The sequence below is a fragment of the Sus scrofa genome, chromosome 15 (assembly GCF_054392235.1).
Source record: "Sus scrofa isolate SSC_HxYL_T2T_F1_AM1 chromosome 15, Sscrofa_HxYL_maternal_Yorkshire_Landrace_v2.0, whole genome shotgun sequence".
NCBI lineage: Eukaryota > Metazoa > Chordata > Mammalia > Artiodactyla > Suidae > Sus > Sus scrofa.
In genome coordinates, this window is record NC_139397.1 from 91750464 (window position 1) to 91767081 (window position 16618).

A 16618-nucleotide genomic window follows, 5' to 3' on the forward strand; every position below is an offset into this window, starting at 1 on the left:
CATGAATGTCTCAACCAAACATACCTGTTTTCTCATGATCTTCTGGGAACATATGGTCAAGGATGAGCCTGACACTCACCTTCTCTCAGGACACTGATTCTCCCCCTTCCTTTCTACAGCTGATCTTTCTCTCTCTTCAGAACCATTATCACCACTGCTACCAACGCATGTTGTTTGTGCCTGGGCAGCATCCCCCCCTTCTTTGTTGTGTTTTTTTTCTTTTTAAGGCTGAACTTGTGACATATGGAAGTTTCCAGGCTAGGAGTCGAACTGGAGCTGCAGCTTCTGGCTTACACCACAGCCACAGCAGCACAGGATCCGAGTCGCATCTGTGACCTGTGCTACAGCTTGCGGCAGTGCTGGATCCTTAACCCACTGAGCGAGGCCAGGGATCCTGCACCCTCTAGAGACAGCGCCAGGTGCTTAACCCACTGAGCCACAATGGAAATTCTTCCTTCCCTCTTTTTGATGACAGCATTTTTATTTTCCTTTGAGGAACTTTCCCCCATTCCATATAGACTGGTGGTGCCATCAAATAAGCTGCCTTGCCCTAGCCTGTCAAGAGATGAATCCATGACCCAAACTGGACCTATCACATTCTTCCAGGAAGTTGAATTTTTTTTTTTTTTTTGGCTACACCTGAGGCATATGGAAGTTCTGGGGCCGGGGATGGGACCTGCACCACAGCAGCAACACAAGCCACTGCAGTGAAAATGCTGGGGATACCTAATCCACTGCGCCATACGAATACTCCCGGGAAGTTGAATTTTAAGTTATAAAAACAGTTGTAACTGATCATTCTGATGGTGGTCTTTCTAAGAGACTGTCTTCTTGGGATAGACTATGATAGAAAATAATAAGAGAAAAAGAATGTATTTATGTGTATGTCTGGGTCTCTTTGCTGTACAGCAGAAATTGGCACATTATAAATCAACTATACCTCAATAAAAAAAAAAAAGATTTTCTTCCAGATTTCTGTGGCTCATAGTCAACGTTTAGCTGATAAGCTCCCTATTTGAGTATTTACTTGTATATTATCTTGGATCATGATTTAGAGGCTTGGGATGTACACATTTTGCTTAGCCAGCTTTATTTGTTGTATTATTCTATGTAATTCAGTACAATGCAAGTACTAGGTAATGAATGCAAGACCAGTCTTAGAAACTCCATTTATACCAAGTGCAATTTGAAAGCCAACCTATATCCTCTCTGAAGCAAAGTGGTAAATACATTTTTAATTGCTATAATTGAAGACTTTTCTTGGGTATAACAGTTACCTTAAAGAGGGCTTACAACTTGTATACCTAAGAATAGCCTGAAAACAATGTTCATACTTCCCCAATTTAAGGAAAGAGAAACTAAAATTCTATTTCAGACATTAGTCTCCTAAAAAACACAAAGGTTTGAGACGGACAACAACAAAACAAAAAACAATATACCTTTGTCTTGGCCTCGTGACTTTCCTTGGAAACAAGGTGAGCTGCCTCTCTGCTATCAGTTAACAATGGAGAAAAGTTCAACTGTATTTAACTAAAGCATAAATAAAGTAGATGAGTTTTCTCACTTCTAGAAAATGGCAAGTTATGGTTTCTCAGAATCCTTAATATCAGGAACTTAAGTGAATGCTTATAAGACTCAAAGAAGAAACAAAATGGTTAAGACGTAATAAATCCAAACAAGCTTGGGTATATTAAGGATTGAAAACACAGAATAATAGTGCGCTTTCTTCCAAATCACTTGCATGTGCTTACAAATGCACAAAAGAGCTCACCCATGGTAAACAGCAGGATATACACATTTTTTTCTTTTGGTTGTCTTTTCAAAAGTGAAAGATTTACAGAAGACTTTGAAGAGTGTGATCCTCTGGTTTCTACTTTAACATGATACACAGTTCAGCCATGAGAAAGGACGGAAAATACCCGTTTGGAGCTTTTTTGAGTCAAGTATAATGGTTTCTGGAATTTGCCTTGGACCCACACTCGGTGCATTTTCACTTTTTTCTTCCTATTAACTTGCAAGCGACGATCAACCAAATTTTGCTTCTCATCTAACCCAGCCTTGCAGAACATATCGTGGACTTCCCCTGTCGAATAGAAACAGCAATCAAATGTATGATATGTGATGAGGGAGGGTTCGGTCAGGAACAATGGGACATTAATAGAACGGAATGGAAATTCATGGAATGACGGACCACCTAAATTTCATTTTTACACCAAGAAACACTCTCTAGTTCAAACTGATAAAGGAAACCTGTGACACCAAATGGGTTTCTTCTACTTCACACAAATGCACCAAGAATAAACAGTTGAACGCAGCAGTTGTAAATAGATATATAACACTACTAGTTGCAGCTTTCAATGTTTTGTGTTTGTGTTGGTTTGCAGAGATCCCAAATGACACACTATAAGGGTACTCACATACGTTTGGGGAAAGTGCCTGAATGTATGATTCATTTTAAATGCTTTTTAAAAATGAGGAATTGACTAGAGATAAGTCATTTTCTATGGACTCTGAAAATCAAATTCCTTCTTTTGGTAGTGGTACATCATACGAATATTTTCCTATCTGGGTTAATGGTACCTCCAAAATGGAAACTTCATTTGGTTATGAGGAGGAACAAGTGATTCTTTAAAGCAGTTTCAACTGGAAAAAGATGAAAGGGCAAAAAAAGGCCATTTTCAAGCTTACTTACAACAGGTATTAATCACCAAAGTATAAAGGCATTTAATATTTAATCAACTATTAAAGCCTCATTTTTAGAGCTTTTGAATTTGTCCCTACAAATAATACCCAAGGAGAGGTGGGTTTGCTTGTTTGTTTTTTAAATAAAAAACCCCAGCTAATTATTTCCTTTTATAGATAAGCATACCTTTTGTAAAGAAATATGCTCTGGTACCATCTCCTCGAACATAAAAATTTTCAGATAAACAGTGTCCTAAAAAAAAAAATTGTGACAAGAGAAACTTAATGTTTCTTAAAAAAAAGAAACTACCACCACCACCAATAAAACTGACATGAAATGTAAACAATGGCATTCTTTAAAACACATGAAAATAATTTCAAACTGTATACCATTACCCCTTTTAAAACGAAGCTGAGTCTTATCATATCTTCCATAGTCCCGAAATAACAGCATCCCCCCAGGTTTCAGTAACTTGGACAGCTGCTTCACAACACCTTGCATCCTTTGAAAACAAAGCAAAAGACTGTTTGTGGAAGTCTTGTTTTATATGCCACATTTAACCTTCTCAATGATAAAAGAAGCAAAGCTTGATGACAACAAAGAAATCTAAGCCACAGACATAAGGGCAACAAAACCAAAAATATTTTGTATAGAAAGAAAAAAGGATACCCGCTTGCTAAATAATCAGGTTAAAAAAGCCTAGAATATCAAGAAATCACCCAAATAACCAGAGTGGTAACTTCACAGAGCTTGAGGTGTGATGTCAAAGCTAAATTGCAAAACCATATAGACATTCCTGATATTTATAGCAAATTAAGGTGGTTCCAAGGCAGAAAAAACTGAAGTCATTTCACTTCTCTTGCAAGATAAAAAAACATGCCAGAGCCGTCCCAAGTTGTACATATCTAATCAGGGGTCATCTTTCCAAAACTAGCTACTACCTCCCAACTTCTTTCTTTAGTTAAAAGATACCATCACTCACCAAACACCCCAGAGAAATCTTTAAGCCCTTTCCCTCTTTTATTTTTCTCTTCTTCCTCTATCCTCTCCACAATCATTTGGTCATCAAATTGCATGTCTTTCTTTTTTCTTTTTTTTTTTAAATGGCGTATATTTGATGTTGTCTCCCTTTTGTTTTCCAATGCTACTCCCTTAGTACAAACTCCAACCTCTTCCAGCTGGAAACAGAATTACTTTGCAACAAACTTTCTTCTCCCTGCCAATCCCTCCTGCATATTATTGATGAATTATTTGCATAAAACGATGGTTTTGTCAAATCATGCCTTCGCTCAAATTTTCATGATTTATCCATAGGGTAAAATCTTAGTTTCCTAGCTGAGCCCCTACAACTGGCCTCAATCTTTCCAACATCTTTCCCACTACTTCCTAATCTGAAGCATCTCTAGCAAACTGTTACATGCTAGGCTTTAGCAGTCCATGGCTTTGCTCACGTGGTTTCCCCTCAAAGAATTCTCCTTACTCCCTGCCTATTTAAATTCTATTCACATTCCAAGTCCCAGCACAATACTGGGAAGCCTTTAGTTTCTTTCTTTTACTATTTATTCTACACGTCTGTCTCCCAATCAAATATGACCACTTGTAACTGCTCTTGATTTAATGTTTTTGGTTAAGCATTCAAGGCTTTATGTGTGATAAAAAGAGATAGCAAAGATTTCGGATCTCCTATCAAGACAAGTGACTGGCATTGGTTGCCTACAGAGCTCTTTTGAGAAGGACTCTTAAGACTCACAGGGAATGACAATCTACAAAATCAGTTATCAATGTCTGCCCTGGGCAGAGAATGGTAAATGGCAGCCTGTGTACTAATCCTCGTCGTCTCTGCCTTATCCAAGCAACTTAAAGCTTCTGAGGGTTCCCTATTTTTAAAATGAGGGGTTTGGATCTGTTAATCTGTAAAGTCCTTCCAATTAAAACATTGTTCAGTGGAATCATGGGGTGAAAGTATGTCAGGCTATGAAGGAAGTAGGTGGTGAGAAAAAAGAAGAGAGAAACATGACAGAAAAAGGTGGCATGATTAGAAGAAAATCTTTAAAAAAAAATGGAACATGAGTACATGAGAGAGAAAAAGAAAAGCATTTTTCCTTGTTTATTTTATTACAGGTTATTTTCACACTGTGTTTACATGCTTAGGACTCGGCAATTAAAGAAAACCATATCTAAACCTTAAAATGTTCACTTTCAGGATAAATGTTTTATGTACAGAGAAAAATCGCTTTGCAATTATCTGCAAAACAAGCATGAAACAAAAATACAGAAAAACAAAGAACCAAATACTTCAGCATGTAGCCTGCTTCTGCAAATCCTTTCCTCCCAACTGTCCTTTAACATCTGTGTGTGGGTAAAGGCAAGAGATGGGAGCTGCTTCTCTTACCATCTATTCTGTCTTGGTTCATTTTGTAGTTCCAGAGACATTTTCTGAGAAATGCAGGTGCGAGTGGGTTGGGGGTGAGATGGACAAGATAAAAATGGAGGAAATCTCCTTTTTTAAAAAAAATATGACTTGGGCCAACTCTGCTATCCTCACCTACCTCTGGATGGAGGGAGAGAAGAAGGAAAAGAAGCGATTTTAAAAATGAGTACTGACTATCTACTTTATGCTCGGCTCATTAGAAAATACATTATACTTTTATTTCTGTAACAAGAAAGACAGTTATCTCTTCTTTTGTAGCCTTCTATGGTTTACTCCTATTTAAGCTGGGAACCTCATATTCAAAATCTAGCTAATCACTTGTCATTCATTTTTGCATGGATTTTCCAAGGTAGCAAGAAGACACTTTGCTAGAATTTTCCTAGGTCTGAATCTACTACCATGGTGCCGGATGACCCTAAAGATACTGCCTTACTTTTTACTTTACTCTTACCCATTTTCTACTTATTCATCTTATTTTTAGATCATTTCTAGGTAGGTAAGAAAGTAGCTACTTAACACGATACATCTGAACTTATTTTATAATAAATAAATAGAATGAATATACGTACTATGAAAACAATCTTCCCAAGGCATCTGCTTCCCCTTCTCTTTAATGTTCAATTTAAATCATGAAAAAAGACATCATCTAAACTAATGTCAAATAATCTTTTTGAGGTCTTATTTTGAATTTAAACATTTCCTGTTATGGGTGTCAGATAGAAAATCTTGTTCACTACCCTCCTACTCTATCCTTTTAACTATGAAACAAAATACAGAGATGACATCTTTCACCAAGTACCTGAATAATGCCAATAGTATAAACAGATTAACAGAAAGAAATAGGTTATAGAAACTGGGAGGGAAAAGTAACTTCATGGAACTTGATATATCACACCAGGTGCAATTATCTATTTCATTCATTATCTGGAAGTCTAATTTGTTTTTCCACCAGTAATTCCACTTGCTCATCTCTGAATGAGAAGTGAAAGGACTATGAAGGGTCCTCGTGACCTTGTAATAGCAAAGAAAGATGCACACAATAACTCGATTTCTTTGGGTAAGAGTCACATTCACCAAACAAAAAGCAGTCGGGTGCCAAGTCTGTGCTGACTACCAGAAGATCATGAAAATCCAATTTTAAGAAAACTTATGAAGGCACAACCTCTGACACTTGCCACATATGTGTCTTAAAACATATGAGGTAGTGAAATTTTAAGAAAAGTGATCATTTTAATTGCTGGTACTAGCTCCTTGGGCCTCCTCTTTGAAGAAAAGCTGTATTTATTATTTCAAAACAGGGAACAAAAAGATTTAAGCCATAAATATTTAAATGATGGCACTAGGCCACCCTTAGAGGATAAAGGTCCCAGGTTAATCTGGTAAATCTTGATAACCCCCTAATTCCCCAGTGGGCTTCTTTAAAACAAATTATTTTAAAGCCTGTCCCAGACCTGTGTGAAGCCAAACAGATTCACAGCCCACCTCTTCAAGAACATTCAGCAAGATGTTAAATCAAAGATGTTTGTTTCTGATCACCAAGTACAATTTTCCTCTTGGGAGTCTATTAGGCTGTTCTGAATTTGTAATTTCCTTGAAGCACTGTCACTTTTAATAGGTATGTGCTTTGCCAGAAGATGCTCACTTCATTCTGACAGTGACAGAAAGCTCACTAATGAAGTAGTCTGACCAGTTTCTAAAAGTCTGACGAAAGGAAAAACCGCACTTAAAAGGCTGCATAGTATACATAATGTAGTTCACTAAATAATAAATTCCAGAATTGTCATTTTTGCTTTGATAGTTCTGAAAACCACTCCTGATAAAGGGGCTGTACACGTGTGCTCTGCCCTTTCGTCGTAGTCATTTACCTGTCAGGATGAATAGAAGAGAGCACAAAGACAAGGAGAATGACATCCAGGATCCCGTCTGGGAAAGGGTAGGCTAAGCCATCGTCACAAACGTCATGAACAAAAGCACAGCACTGGGCTGCTCTGTAAGATGGGTGTGACTGTCACGATAAAGGAATGAAGAGAGACAAAAAAGGTGTCAGCAGACTACGAATATTTTTCTTAAATTAAAAAGGTCCATTTTTTTTTTAACCTCTTCAAAGCGCCTTTCTTCTACAAATTTGATTTTCCAATCATGTATTCTGTTAGCTTATTTCAAGATGTCATAAAAAATTAAATCTAGCACTGGGACTTGATAACAAATATACTTTGCAATCCCTCTTTAATTTAAAAAGCAGGGTAGGGCAGTCATTTCTGAGTCAACAGGCAGTGTTAATGGGAAGCCCACCCTGTTTTACTTCTGAGACATTGAGATGGTCCCGGGCTCTGTGTTTCATGCCTCCTTTGGCTTAAAATATAAATATCCTATGGCACATAATCAACATACGTAGTGGTGATGTTTGCACAAATAGAGAGAATAACTGGATTCTATACTTGAAAATGGTAAATGTTATGGTATGTGAACTATATCTCAATAAAGACGCTATTTTTAAAAATGGCATTAGAGCACACACACAATTTCCCTATTAAAACAACACCAGAAGGATATATACAAAGTACTAACACTGATTCACCTGAGGACTCCAGGAAGCATAATCATAGGTGGATTTTAATTTCCCCTTTGGGTTTTTCAGAATTTTAGAAAATGTCTACAATGAAAAACTATTAACTCCATTATCAGAAATTATGTTCCGTGTGTTTACTATACATTTTTGTTAGGAGAATTCCCTTTCCTTTTCCATTTCCTGAGTTATTCTTTTTGCTATGATAATGCTTATTAGCATTTGGGAATTGGTTACATAAAGCCAAGTTCCCACCACTATTTTCCTATTTTCCTGATAGTCTAAGACATTTTAGATTTGTAATATACGTCTTTTCAGACTTCCCCCCCCCCCAATTTTTAATTTAATGAGTGCTTACTATGTGCTATGTGTGTAAAGCTCTAGGAACATAAATTGGAATATTACCTTCTAGGAGGTGCTGGCCTCTTTCTTTCTTTCTTTCTTTTTTAAAGACTCCACGGAAGCATATGAAGTTTCCCAGGCTAGGGGCTGGGTCAGAGCTGCAGCTGCCAGTCTACGCCTCAGCCACAGCAGCCTCAGCCACAGCAACTCAGGGTCAGAGCATCAACTGCAACCTATACCACAGCTCATGGCAAAGTTGGATCCCCAAGCCACTGAGTGAGGCCATCCTTATGGATGCTAGTCAGATTTATTTCCACTGAGTCATGACAGAGCTCCAGCTGTTGGCCTTTCTATGTGTACCACTCCCTTGAACTCTATGTTAAATCTAAGACAACGACTATTGTTTTAGGATAATATCTTAGCCGTCAGCTGATGATATGATTCACAGAAATAGTAACAGCTCAGTTAAAAATGGTCACAGATATAACATTAAAAAATCCACCTCAACAGCAAATAAATTAGATTTTTAAAAATATAGGTCTCTTTAAAGAAAATATAAGGCATACCTTTACTAGTTCCACAGCTCCAGAAGCAAAATCACAACAATAAAGAAAGGACTCTGGAGTATTCCTATGAGAATGGAAGAAATATTTAAACATAAGAGTCCAGATATGCTACAGCTAAAGAAGAAAGAAAACTATAGGTCTGAACTTGTTAAAAAGTGTTTCTTCAATAGAATTGTGAATGACTCTTGGCTTATCATTTCCTCTTTTTAGATACTGTATAGTGACGTGTGGGTGTCTGCATGTTATTTCTGAACCAGCATTGTCTCAAACACTTACCAATTACAGGGTAACTTTCAAATTCCTGTCCTGGTTTTAAGGCCCTCCATTACTTGGGCCTACCTGTCCTCTATCCCATCATGCTCTCACGTGGGAAACTTCCAAAGCCATCCATTGGCATCGCTCAATTTTCCTCCTACCGCCCACAGGCTCTCTTTCTTCTCTGCCTCTAGCCAGCATGGCCTGTAACCCCTCTTAGCTTAGCTAAGTTCTTCCCTTTTCAAACTCCTGTGCCCTCTTTCTGTGTGTGCAACTCATTTGCCCCGGGCCTCTCATGGAAGCTCGATGTACTAATGATGATGATGATAAATATAAACACACACATATACATTTTTAGAAGTTTTATTTATGTGCTATTAAATGTTAATAAAATAATAAAACACCAGTATGTTAACTTTTTGTTATCTTTTCAAGTTATTTTCAAACTTTTATTGAGCCTCATATATGTACCAAGCATGAGAATACAAACTAATAAATGAAACTAAGGAAATAGTAAGAGTACAGGATTTGGGAACCACTTAAATCTGTGTTTAAATCCTGCACTTGCCACTTTTTGGGGGGCCACTCCCATGGCATGCAGAAGTTCTGGGCTGGAGACTGAATCCATGCCATGACAGTGACAAAGCTGGATCCTTAACCTACTGAGCCACCAGGGAACTCACTGCCACTTATAAACACTGCATTAGACTTAGCTTCTCTGAGACTCATATATTCTAAATAAAGTAAACAAATTCAGGGGTTTTTTTTGGGGGGGGGAGTGGTACTATTTATCCGTATGAAAATCTTGACTAATTTTAATTGACCTCCACTGAACTCAGACAAGTTCTATTTAGCCTTTATCTGAAATCCAGGAACAATGGCTGAGCCATGGTTACTAATGGGCAGACATATACAGTTGTCCCCTGAACAACATAGGCTTGAACTTTGCAGGCCCACTTACATGCAGATATTTTTCAATAGTAAACGCTACATGGCCCTTGGTTGCAGCTACAGAGGAACCACAAATAAAGGGTCGACAATAAATTATTCATGGATTAACCTCCACTCATTACTCAAGGGTCAACTGTGTTCTGAATTTTGTGGGTGAGTAGCCTTCTTGATCATATCTTGTATGCTATTATCAAAGAATCCTTGCATCATCTTGCTTAGCAGTGTATATGAATCACAGAAAGAGATCAGTGTGTCCTTAAAACAGTAATTAAAAGTACGGTCCTGGCTCTTATGGGTTTTACAGCCTAGCTGGGGACATATACAATGTCTACAGAAGTATGGATAGGGCAAGCATCCTGAGGTGAAAGTCTTAAGAATTTTGACGGAGGGGGATGGCACTGCTAGCTAAGCGGGGAAAAGGGGAAAGGGTTTTTTAGAGGTGGGAGTCACATGCCAGGGATGGGAAGCAGTGTGGATCCCAAGAGCCCAGAATGTTGTAGGAGAAAAAGATGGGCTTTGAAGCACATGATTAGAACTTCTAATTTGATTCAGGAGGCATTTCCAGTGACGAGGACTTCTAAATAAATATGGAATACAAGCACAAGCATGCATGTAGCAGAATCGCACCCCGACTCACATTACACTCCTAAACACTACTCATTGATGAATACTACATTCGTGTATAACTCATTTATTCCATGGCTCTAGGGATTTGCATTATGATCTGTGCAAATAAATTAACATTTGAGGAATAGGATTTGGCCATGAAAAGTTAACCAGTAATGAATCAAAGTTAAAACTTGTGCTGCTTGTCTTTTCTCAACCACCCCATATAAAAATAGTGCTTTATTGCAGCATATGTCCTTATTGTTTCCTATGAAATTCACACATTTGTGACTCACAATTTGTTGGGTGGTCACACATGTTTGAAATGTCCTCAATATGCATGTAGTATTATGTGGTATGATGGCTGAAGGCAAGGGCTCTGAAATCAGACTGCTTAAGGTTGAATCCTGACCCTACTACTTAGTTGGGTGACCATGGAATAGTTACCTAATTTCTCTGTAATTGGTTTCTTCATCTTTATTTTTTTTTTAATTTTTAATTTTAATTTAATTTTATTTTATTTTTGCTTTTTAGGGGCCATTAACTGCGGCATATGGAAGTTCCCAGGCTAGGGGTCAAATTGGAGCTGCAGCTGCTGGCTGACACCACAGCTACAGCAACACCAGATCTGAGCCGCATCTGTGACCTACACCACAGCCCATGGCAATGCTGGATCCTTAACCCACTGAGTGAGGCCAGAGATCCAACCCTCTACTTCATGAATACTAGCTGGGTTTGTAACTTGCTGAGCCACAATGGGAACTCCCGGTTTCTTCATATTTAAAACAGAGATAAATATGGCATCTAAGGCGGTTGTGAGGATTGAATGGACTCATAAGGTAAAGTTTCCAGAAAGGTGCCTGACTCAGAGTAAGCACCTGATAAATGTTAGTCATTCTTATTATCGTCGTCATCACTATTAATGTCATCATCATTGAATGATCTGCCTTTGCCTTCCAGGAGAGCAGATCATCCAATGAACTTAAAAACTGAAGAACTTAACATGGGTCTGTAAAAACTTCCATAGAGCTCAAAATACCTTTTTGGGACACTGGCACATGTAGCTCATTATGAAAGGTATGCAGTCTACCTTCAGGCAGTGGTTACTGAACACCCACAAAATATAGAATAGTCTAGTAGCTAAAGGAAAGCATGTGCCATCTGCCATGTGTCCTACCCAGACAGCAGCATGACCTCTGAGGCGGAATTGCCATTGCATCAGCAACCCAAGTTGAAGTCTTGTGACCACCCAATGACTTTCCAGAGATCTTCTGTAAAATCAGCTGACTGCCTTGGCCCTTTTCCCAGCAAACAGGTGTAAATATCACTGCCACCATCACACCACCAAGCACTATCTTGGCAGGGGGCTTAAGAATTAAATGATCCTTGGAGAATGATAAAACCAATCAATTTCAGAGGTCTAATTACGGTAAAATATTCTGAAAATGTAACACATTACTCCTATACGCTCTAAAAGTAATAAAACATAATTTCTTTGGTAGGGAAAAAAAGTCTAATACTCCCTTTGGAAGGCTAATCACTGGTTTCTTTTTAAAAGTGAATTAATTATCTCAGGTTTTTGAGCTACACGACTTCTAAAATATGGATATGAGGCAAAAAAGACACAGCCACAAAAAAAAGTCAGGGGGTGAGGAAGGAGGAGCTTGAATTATTAGTTGGAGAGAGAAGTAGGAAGCAAAAAATACAAATGACAAGTGGGAAATCAGAGATACTAATCAGTCAGTATATACTGAGCTCTATCTAACTATATTGTACTGTTAGGCTACCTGGAAAATCAGATTAGAGTAAAATACACTCTCTTCCTCAAGGAATATATAAACAGTGGTTGGAGAGAAAAGACATAAAAGAAATGACATGCTAAATATAGCCTGAGTTGAGTCATAAAGTAAACACATAATCAACTGTCAATGTAGTAGATTTGTGTGTATTACAAGTTGAGAGGTCACTGGGGTGAAGGGATGTGGCTATGTGGTGTAAAAGAACAGGAAATTTGGCCCAGAAATTGGAAAAGGAAAAACAAAGAAAATAAATCCTGAAAGAGAAAGGCCATTCAGAACTGCAGACTGGCCAGCATCACTTCTGGCTAACCACTTTAACTGGTAATTTGATGATATTAGGGAATTCTTTTTTTTTTTTTTTTGTCTTTTTGCCATTTCTTGGGCCTCTCCCATGGCACATGGAGGTTCCCAGGCTAGGCGTCGAATCGGAGCTGTAGCCGCCAGCCTATGCCAGAGCCACAGCAACGCGGGATCCGAGCTGTGCAACCTACACCACAGCTCCCAGCAACGCCGGATCCTTAACCCACTGAGCAAGGCCAGGACCTGCAACCTCATGGTTCCTGGTCGTATTCGTTAACCACTGAGCCATGATGGGAACTCCTAGGGAATTATTAATATTTATATTATATTAGGTTTATAAGAGTAATGAAGAATATCCTAATTTTTGGAGATTCATCATAAGTATTTAAAAATGAAGTATCATGTTGGCTTTAATGTTAATAACTGCTGCATCAAGGTGGTGGGTATATGAGAATCCATTGAATGCTTTTACATTTTCACAATGTACATTTTTTTCTGAATGCTTTTACATTTTCACAATGTACATTTTTTTAATAAGGAAATCTTTTTTTTTTGGCCAGGCCTGTGTCATATGGAAGTTCTTGGGCCAGGGATGGAAACCACACCACAGCAGCAACCCAAACTGCTGCAGTGACAATGCTAGATACTTAACCTGCTGCATCACAAGAGAACTCCATCCCATCATGGCTCAGTGGTTAACGAATCCAACTAGGAACCATGAGGTTGTGGGTTCGATCCCTGGCCTTGCTCAGTGGGTTAAGGATCCGGTGTTGCCTTGAGCTGTGGTGTGGGCTGCAGATGCAGCTCAGATCCTGCGTTACTGTGGCTGTGGTGTAGGCTGGCAGCTACAGCTCTGATTTGACCCCTAGCCTGGGAACCTCCATGTGCTGCGGGAGTGGCCCTAGAAATGGCAAAAAGACAAAAACAAAACAAAACAAAACAAAAAAAAAGAGGACTCCAAAAAGGCATTCTTAAATTTAAAAATATGCGTAGTGAAAAGACTGAAAGAAACAATAATAAAAATTCTGTCAAGAGCTATGCTATGATGTGGGAAGAATGGGTTAGGCCCTCCTGCCCCCGATCTTTCACCTAATGGACATGTTCTATGATGTGCTTATGTTTATTTTGTCATGGAAAAATAATGGGAAAGCTACTGTGTAAACTTAAAAAAAAAAGAATAGGTCCTGACAGACCAGCCATAGGTCAAATGTGCTGAAGTTTATTGAGGTGTGTCTTCCTTGTTACCTAGTAAAATGCATAGGTGAGGTGGTGAACAGGAAGGGCAGGTCAGGAGAACATCTCTGTTCCTATCAGCCACTTCTGCATTTTTGAATCTTAGGATTAAGTGCTATAATTCCAAACAATTTCAAGTCTACAGTCATTTGACGCAGGAAGTTTTTATACCAGGTGTGACTCCAAAAGTCATGTCAAATAAAATGAGTATAAAGTGAGTATAATGCTTACCCCAAATAAAGCGTAAACTCTAAACTCAATTCTCTATGTGTAAGACGATACCTAAGTATCCTGGAGGAGCAAATAAATCTCTGAAGTTCAGCAATTCCCAGCTTAGCAGAAGGATCAAATCTCTTGCTCTTTTCTTATTCCCTTATCCACACAAACATAAGCTGAAAAAATGACTTTAACTCATGGTGGACAAGCCATGCCTGTAAAACATTATTTTCAGAGTAATTCCCAGTTCACATGAAATTAGACCCTAAGACTTCTATTGAAATTTACTTTAGTCATTGTTTACATGGGAATAAGAGCACTACAGGCATATACAGGACAACATTTTCCCAGAATTTCTCCACATCCCATATATATATGTAAAATCTTGTAGGAAAAAACTCTAGTAAAACTCACTGCAGAGTGTTCAGAATTGGAAAAACACTATTCCCAGCACCACAGCCAACCTAAAATCAAAAAATAAACAAATATGAAAAAAAGTTAAATTTTCTTCACCCATGTCAGATTTTTAATTAAAAAAACCCTAAAAGATATTTACTGGCTCTCTGGGTATAGTTTTCAAAATTCAAAAGCAATGGAATAAATCACAAGAATAATACGTACTGAGAAATTATTTGACTATGGAAATATTTAAAATTTTTATACATCCAAACCCCAAAATAAACCAAATTAAAAGGTGACCAACACACTGAAAAAAAATCTGCATTAAATATGATTCAAAGAGCTCATTTAAAAAAAAAACTGATAAAGGAAATAAACAGAAGACAAAAGAAATGTAAATGGCTTCTAAACATATGAAGAACTATGTGACCTATTCAACAATCAGAGAAATGCAAATTGAAACAAGGTATAATTCTTGTCTAACAAAGCAGAAAGCACTAAAATAAGACTATTCCAATCAATGAGGGTATGATGAAAAAGACCTACATTTGCTATGAATGGGTATCAGTACAATTTCTTACAAAGCAGTTTGGCAATATATTTTAACAGCATTAAAAGTTTTAATAAATTATGAACTAGTAAATTGAACCCAAATAATAAAGGAAAATGCAGAAAAGTCTATACTCAAAGACATTTGCTGTAGAAAACCTGAAAACAATTCGAATGCCCAGTCAAGTAAAAACAGATAAGAAGAATTACAGTACTCCACACAGTAAAGTATTTTGCAGCCATGAAAATGTTTATAGAGAATTTTTAAAGATAGAAAGAAAATTGCTTATAATATTAAAAAGAAACAAAGCAAAACCCCAAAATGCAGGTACAGCACAGCTCAACTATGTAAAACAGTATAAATAAAAGGAGAAAAAGTCAGTTACATATTAACAATAGTTAAATCCTTGTTTATAGGATCGTAGACAATTTTATTATTTCTCTTCCCTACTCTTTTAACAAATTCTCTGTGATCAATATACACTACCTTTATGATCAGAAGGAAAAGCTTTTTTTTTTTTTTTTTTGTCTCTTTGCCATTTCTTGGGCTGCTCTCGCAGCGTGTGGAGGTTCCCAGGCTAGGGGTCGAATCGGAGTTGTAGCCACCGGCCTACGCCACAGCCACAGCAACGCGGGATCCGAGCCGCGCCTGCAACCTACACCACAGCTCACGGCAATGCCAGATCCTTAACCCACTGAACAAGGCCAGGGATCGAACCTGCAACCTCATGGTTCCTAGTCGGATTCGTTAACCACTGCGCCACGACGGGAACTCCAGCTTTGTTTTTTTAAAAAAGAAAATCCAGGTCTACATAGCAAATCATATACCTCACTTATTTCTATCTCACCTAAGAAGTAAGAGTTAGAAATTAAAGGCAAAACTTTATTGGTATTTAAAACTGCCTTTAAGTTAGAAATTAAAAGACAAGTTAGAAAAAAATTTACAACTACAAATCAAAACCTAAGATATAAATCCCCTAAATAATTTTTATGTACAAAAGTACATGAACACTTAGTTAGACTTGATCATTTTCCCCCTAAAAAAAATGGATTGTTAATGAAGTAATATGGAATGTTACATTAAAAAAATTTTGCCCCTGTGGTACAGTACCTCTAGGATTCTGAAAGTGGCATTGCTACCAGGAAACAATTCAGTCTTCGAAGGTCCTTTTCTGTCTTCTTTAGAATCGAGGTTGGAAAAATCAGATCCTGCTTTGCTTTGACCATCAGATAAGCCAGAAATTTTTTTATAATTTTTTTCTTCAGGCACAGTAGTGCAGTACATTCTTGAGAAACAATTTGGAGCATTCATTTTTACATGATCCTGTGGTAATTCTTTCGTCTTCTCTTCAGTATTTTGATTGATTGGAAGAATTTCAGGAAATTCCCTCAATAGCCAATTACGATCTTTGAAAAACTTATTCTTATGAATCTTGTAAAATGTGTCCCAATATTTACTAGCTTCATTTTCATACTTAACTAAAATAAAGGGAAAAAAAGATTTATTTTACTATAAATTATATTTACTGCTAGTAACTGTATTTTTTTTCTGGCTGCGCCCACAGCATACGTAAGCTTTTGGGCCAGGGATCAAACCTGTGTCACAGCAATAACCAGAGCCACTGCAGTGACAACAATGGATCTTGAACCCACTTCCTAATGGATACAAGCTGGGTTCATTACTGCTAAGCCACAAAGGAACTCCTACTAGTTACTATTTTA

General features: G+C 37.7%; 1 protein-coding gene across 27 annotated transcripts in view; it reads right to left on the reverse strand.

Moving 5' to 3' along the window:
* Positions 1-1073: 1073 nt before the first annotated feature.
* The window catches only part of METTL8 (methyltransferase 8, tRNA N3-cytidine), an 87996-nt gene continuing 72451 nt past the window's right edge, over positions 1074-16618 (reverse strand). For all 27 annotated transcript variants that reach the window (XM_005671965.4, XM_084999497.1, XM_005671963.4 and 24 more), the window contains 7 exons: positions 16008-16375; positions 14363-14412; positions 8589-8652; positions 6980-7119; positions 3079-3185; positions 2870-2935; positions 1074-2083 (listed from right to left, as the gene is read on the reverse strand). In XM_005671965.4, the coding sequence (XP_005672022.1) occupies positions 1893-2083; positions 2870-2935; positions 3079-3185; positions 6980-7119; positions 8589-8652; positions 14363-14412; positions 16008-16375 (986 nt within the window). In that variant the 3' untranslated portion in view covers positions 1074-1892. The remainder of the gene's footprint in view (positions 2084-2869; positions 2936-3078; positions 3186-6979; positions 7120-8588; positions 8653-14362; positions 14413-16007; positions 16376-16618) is intronic.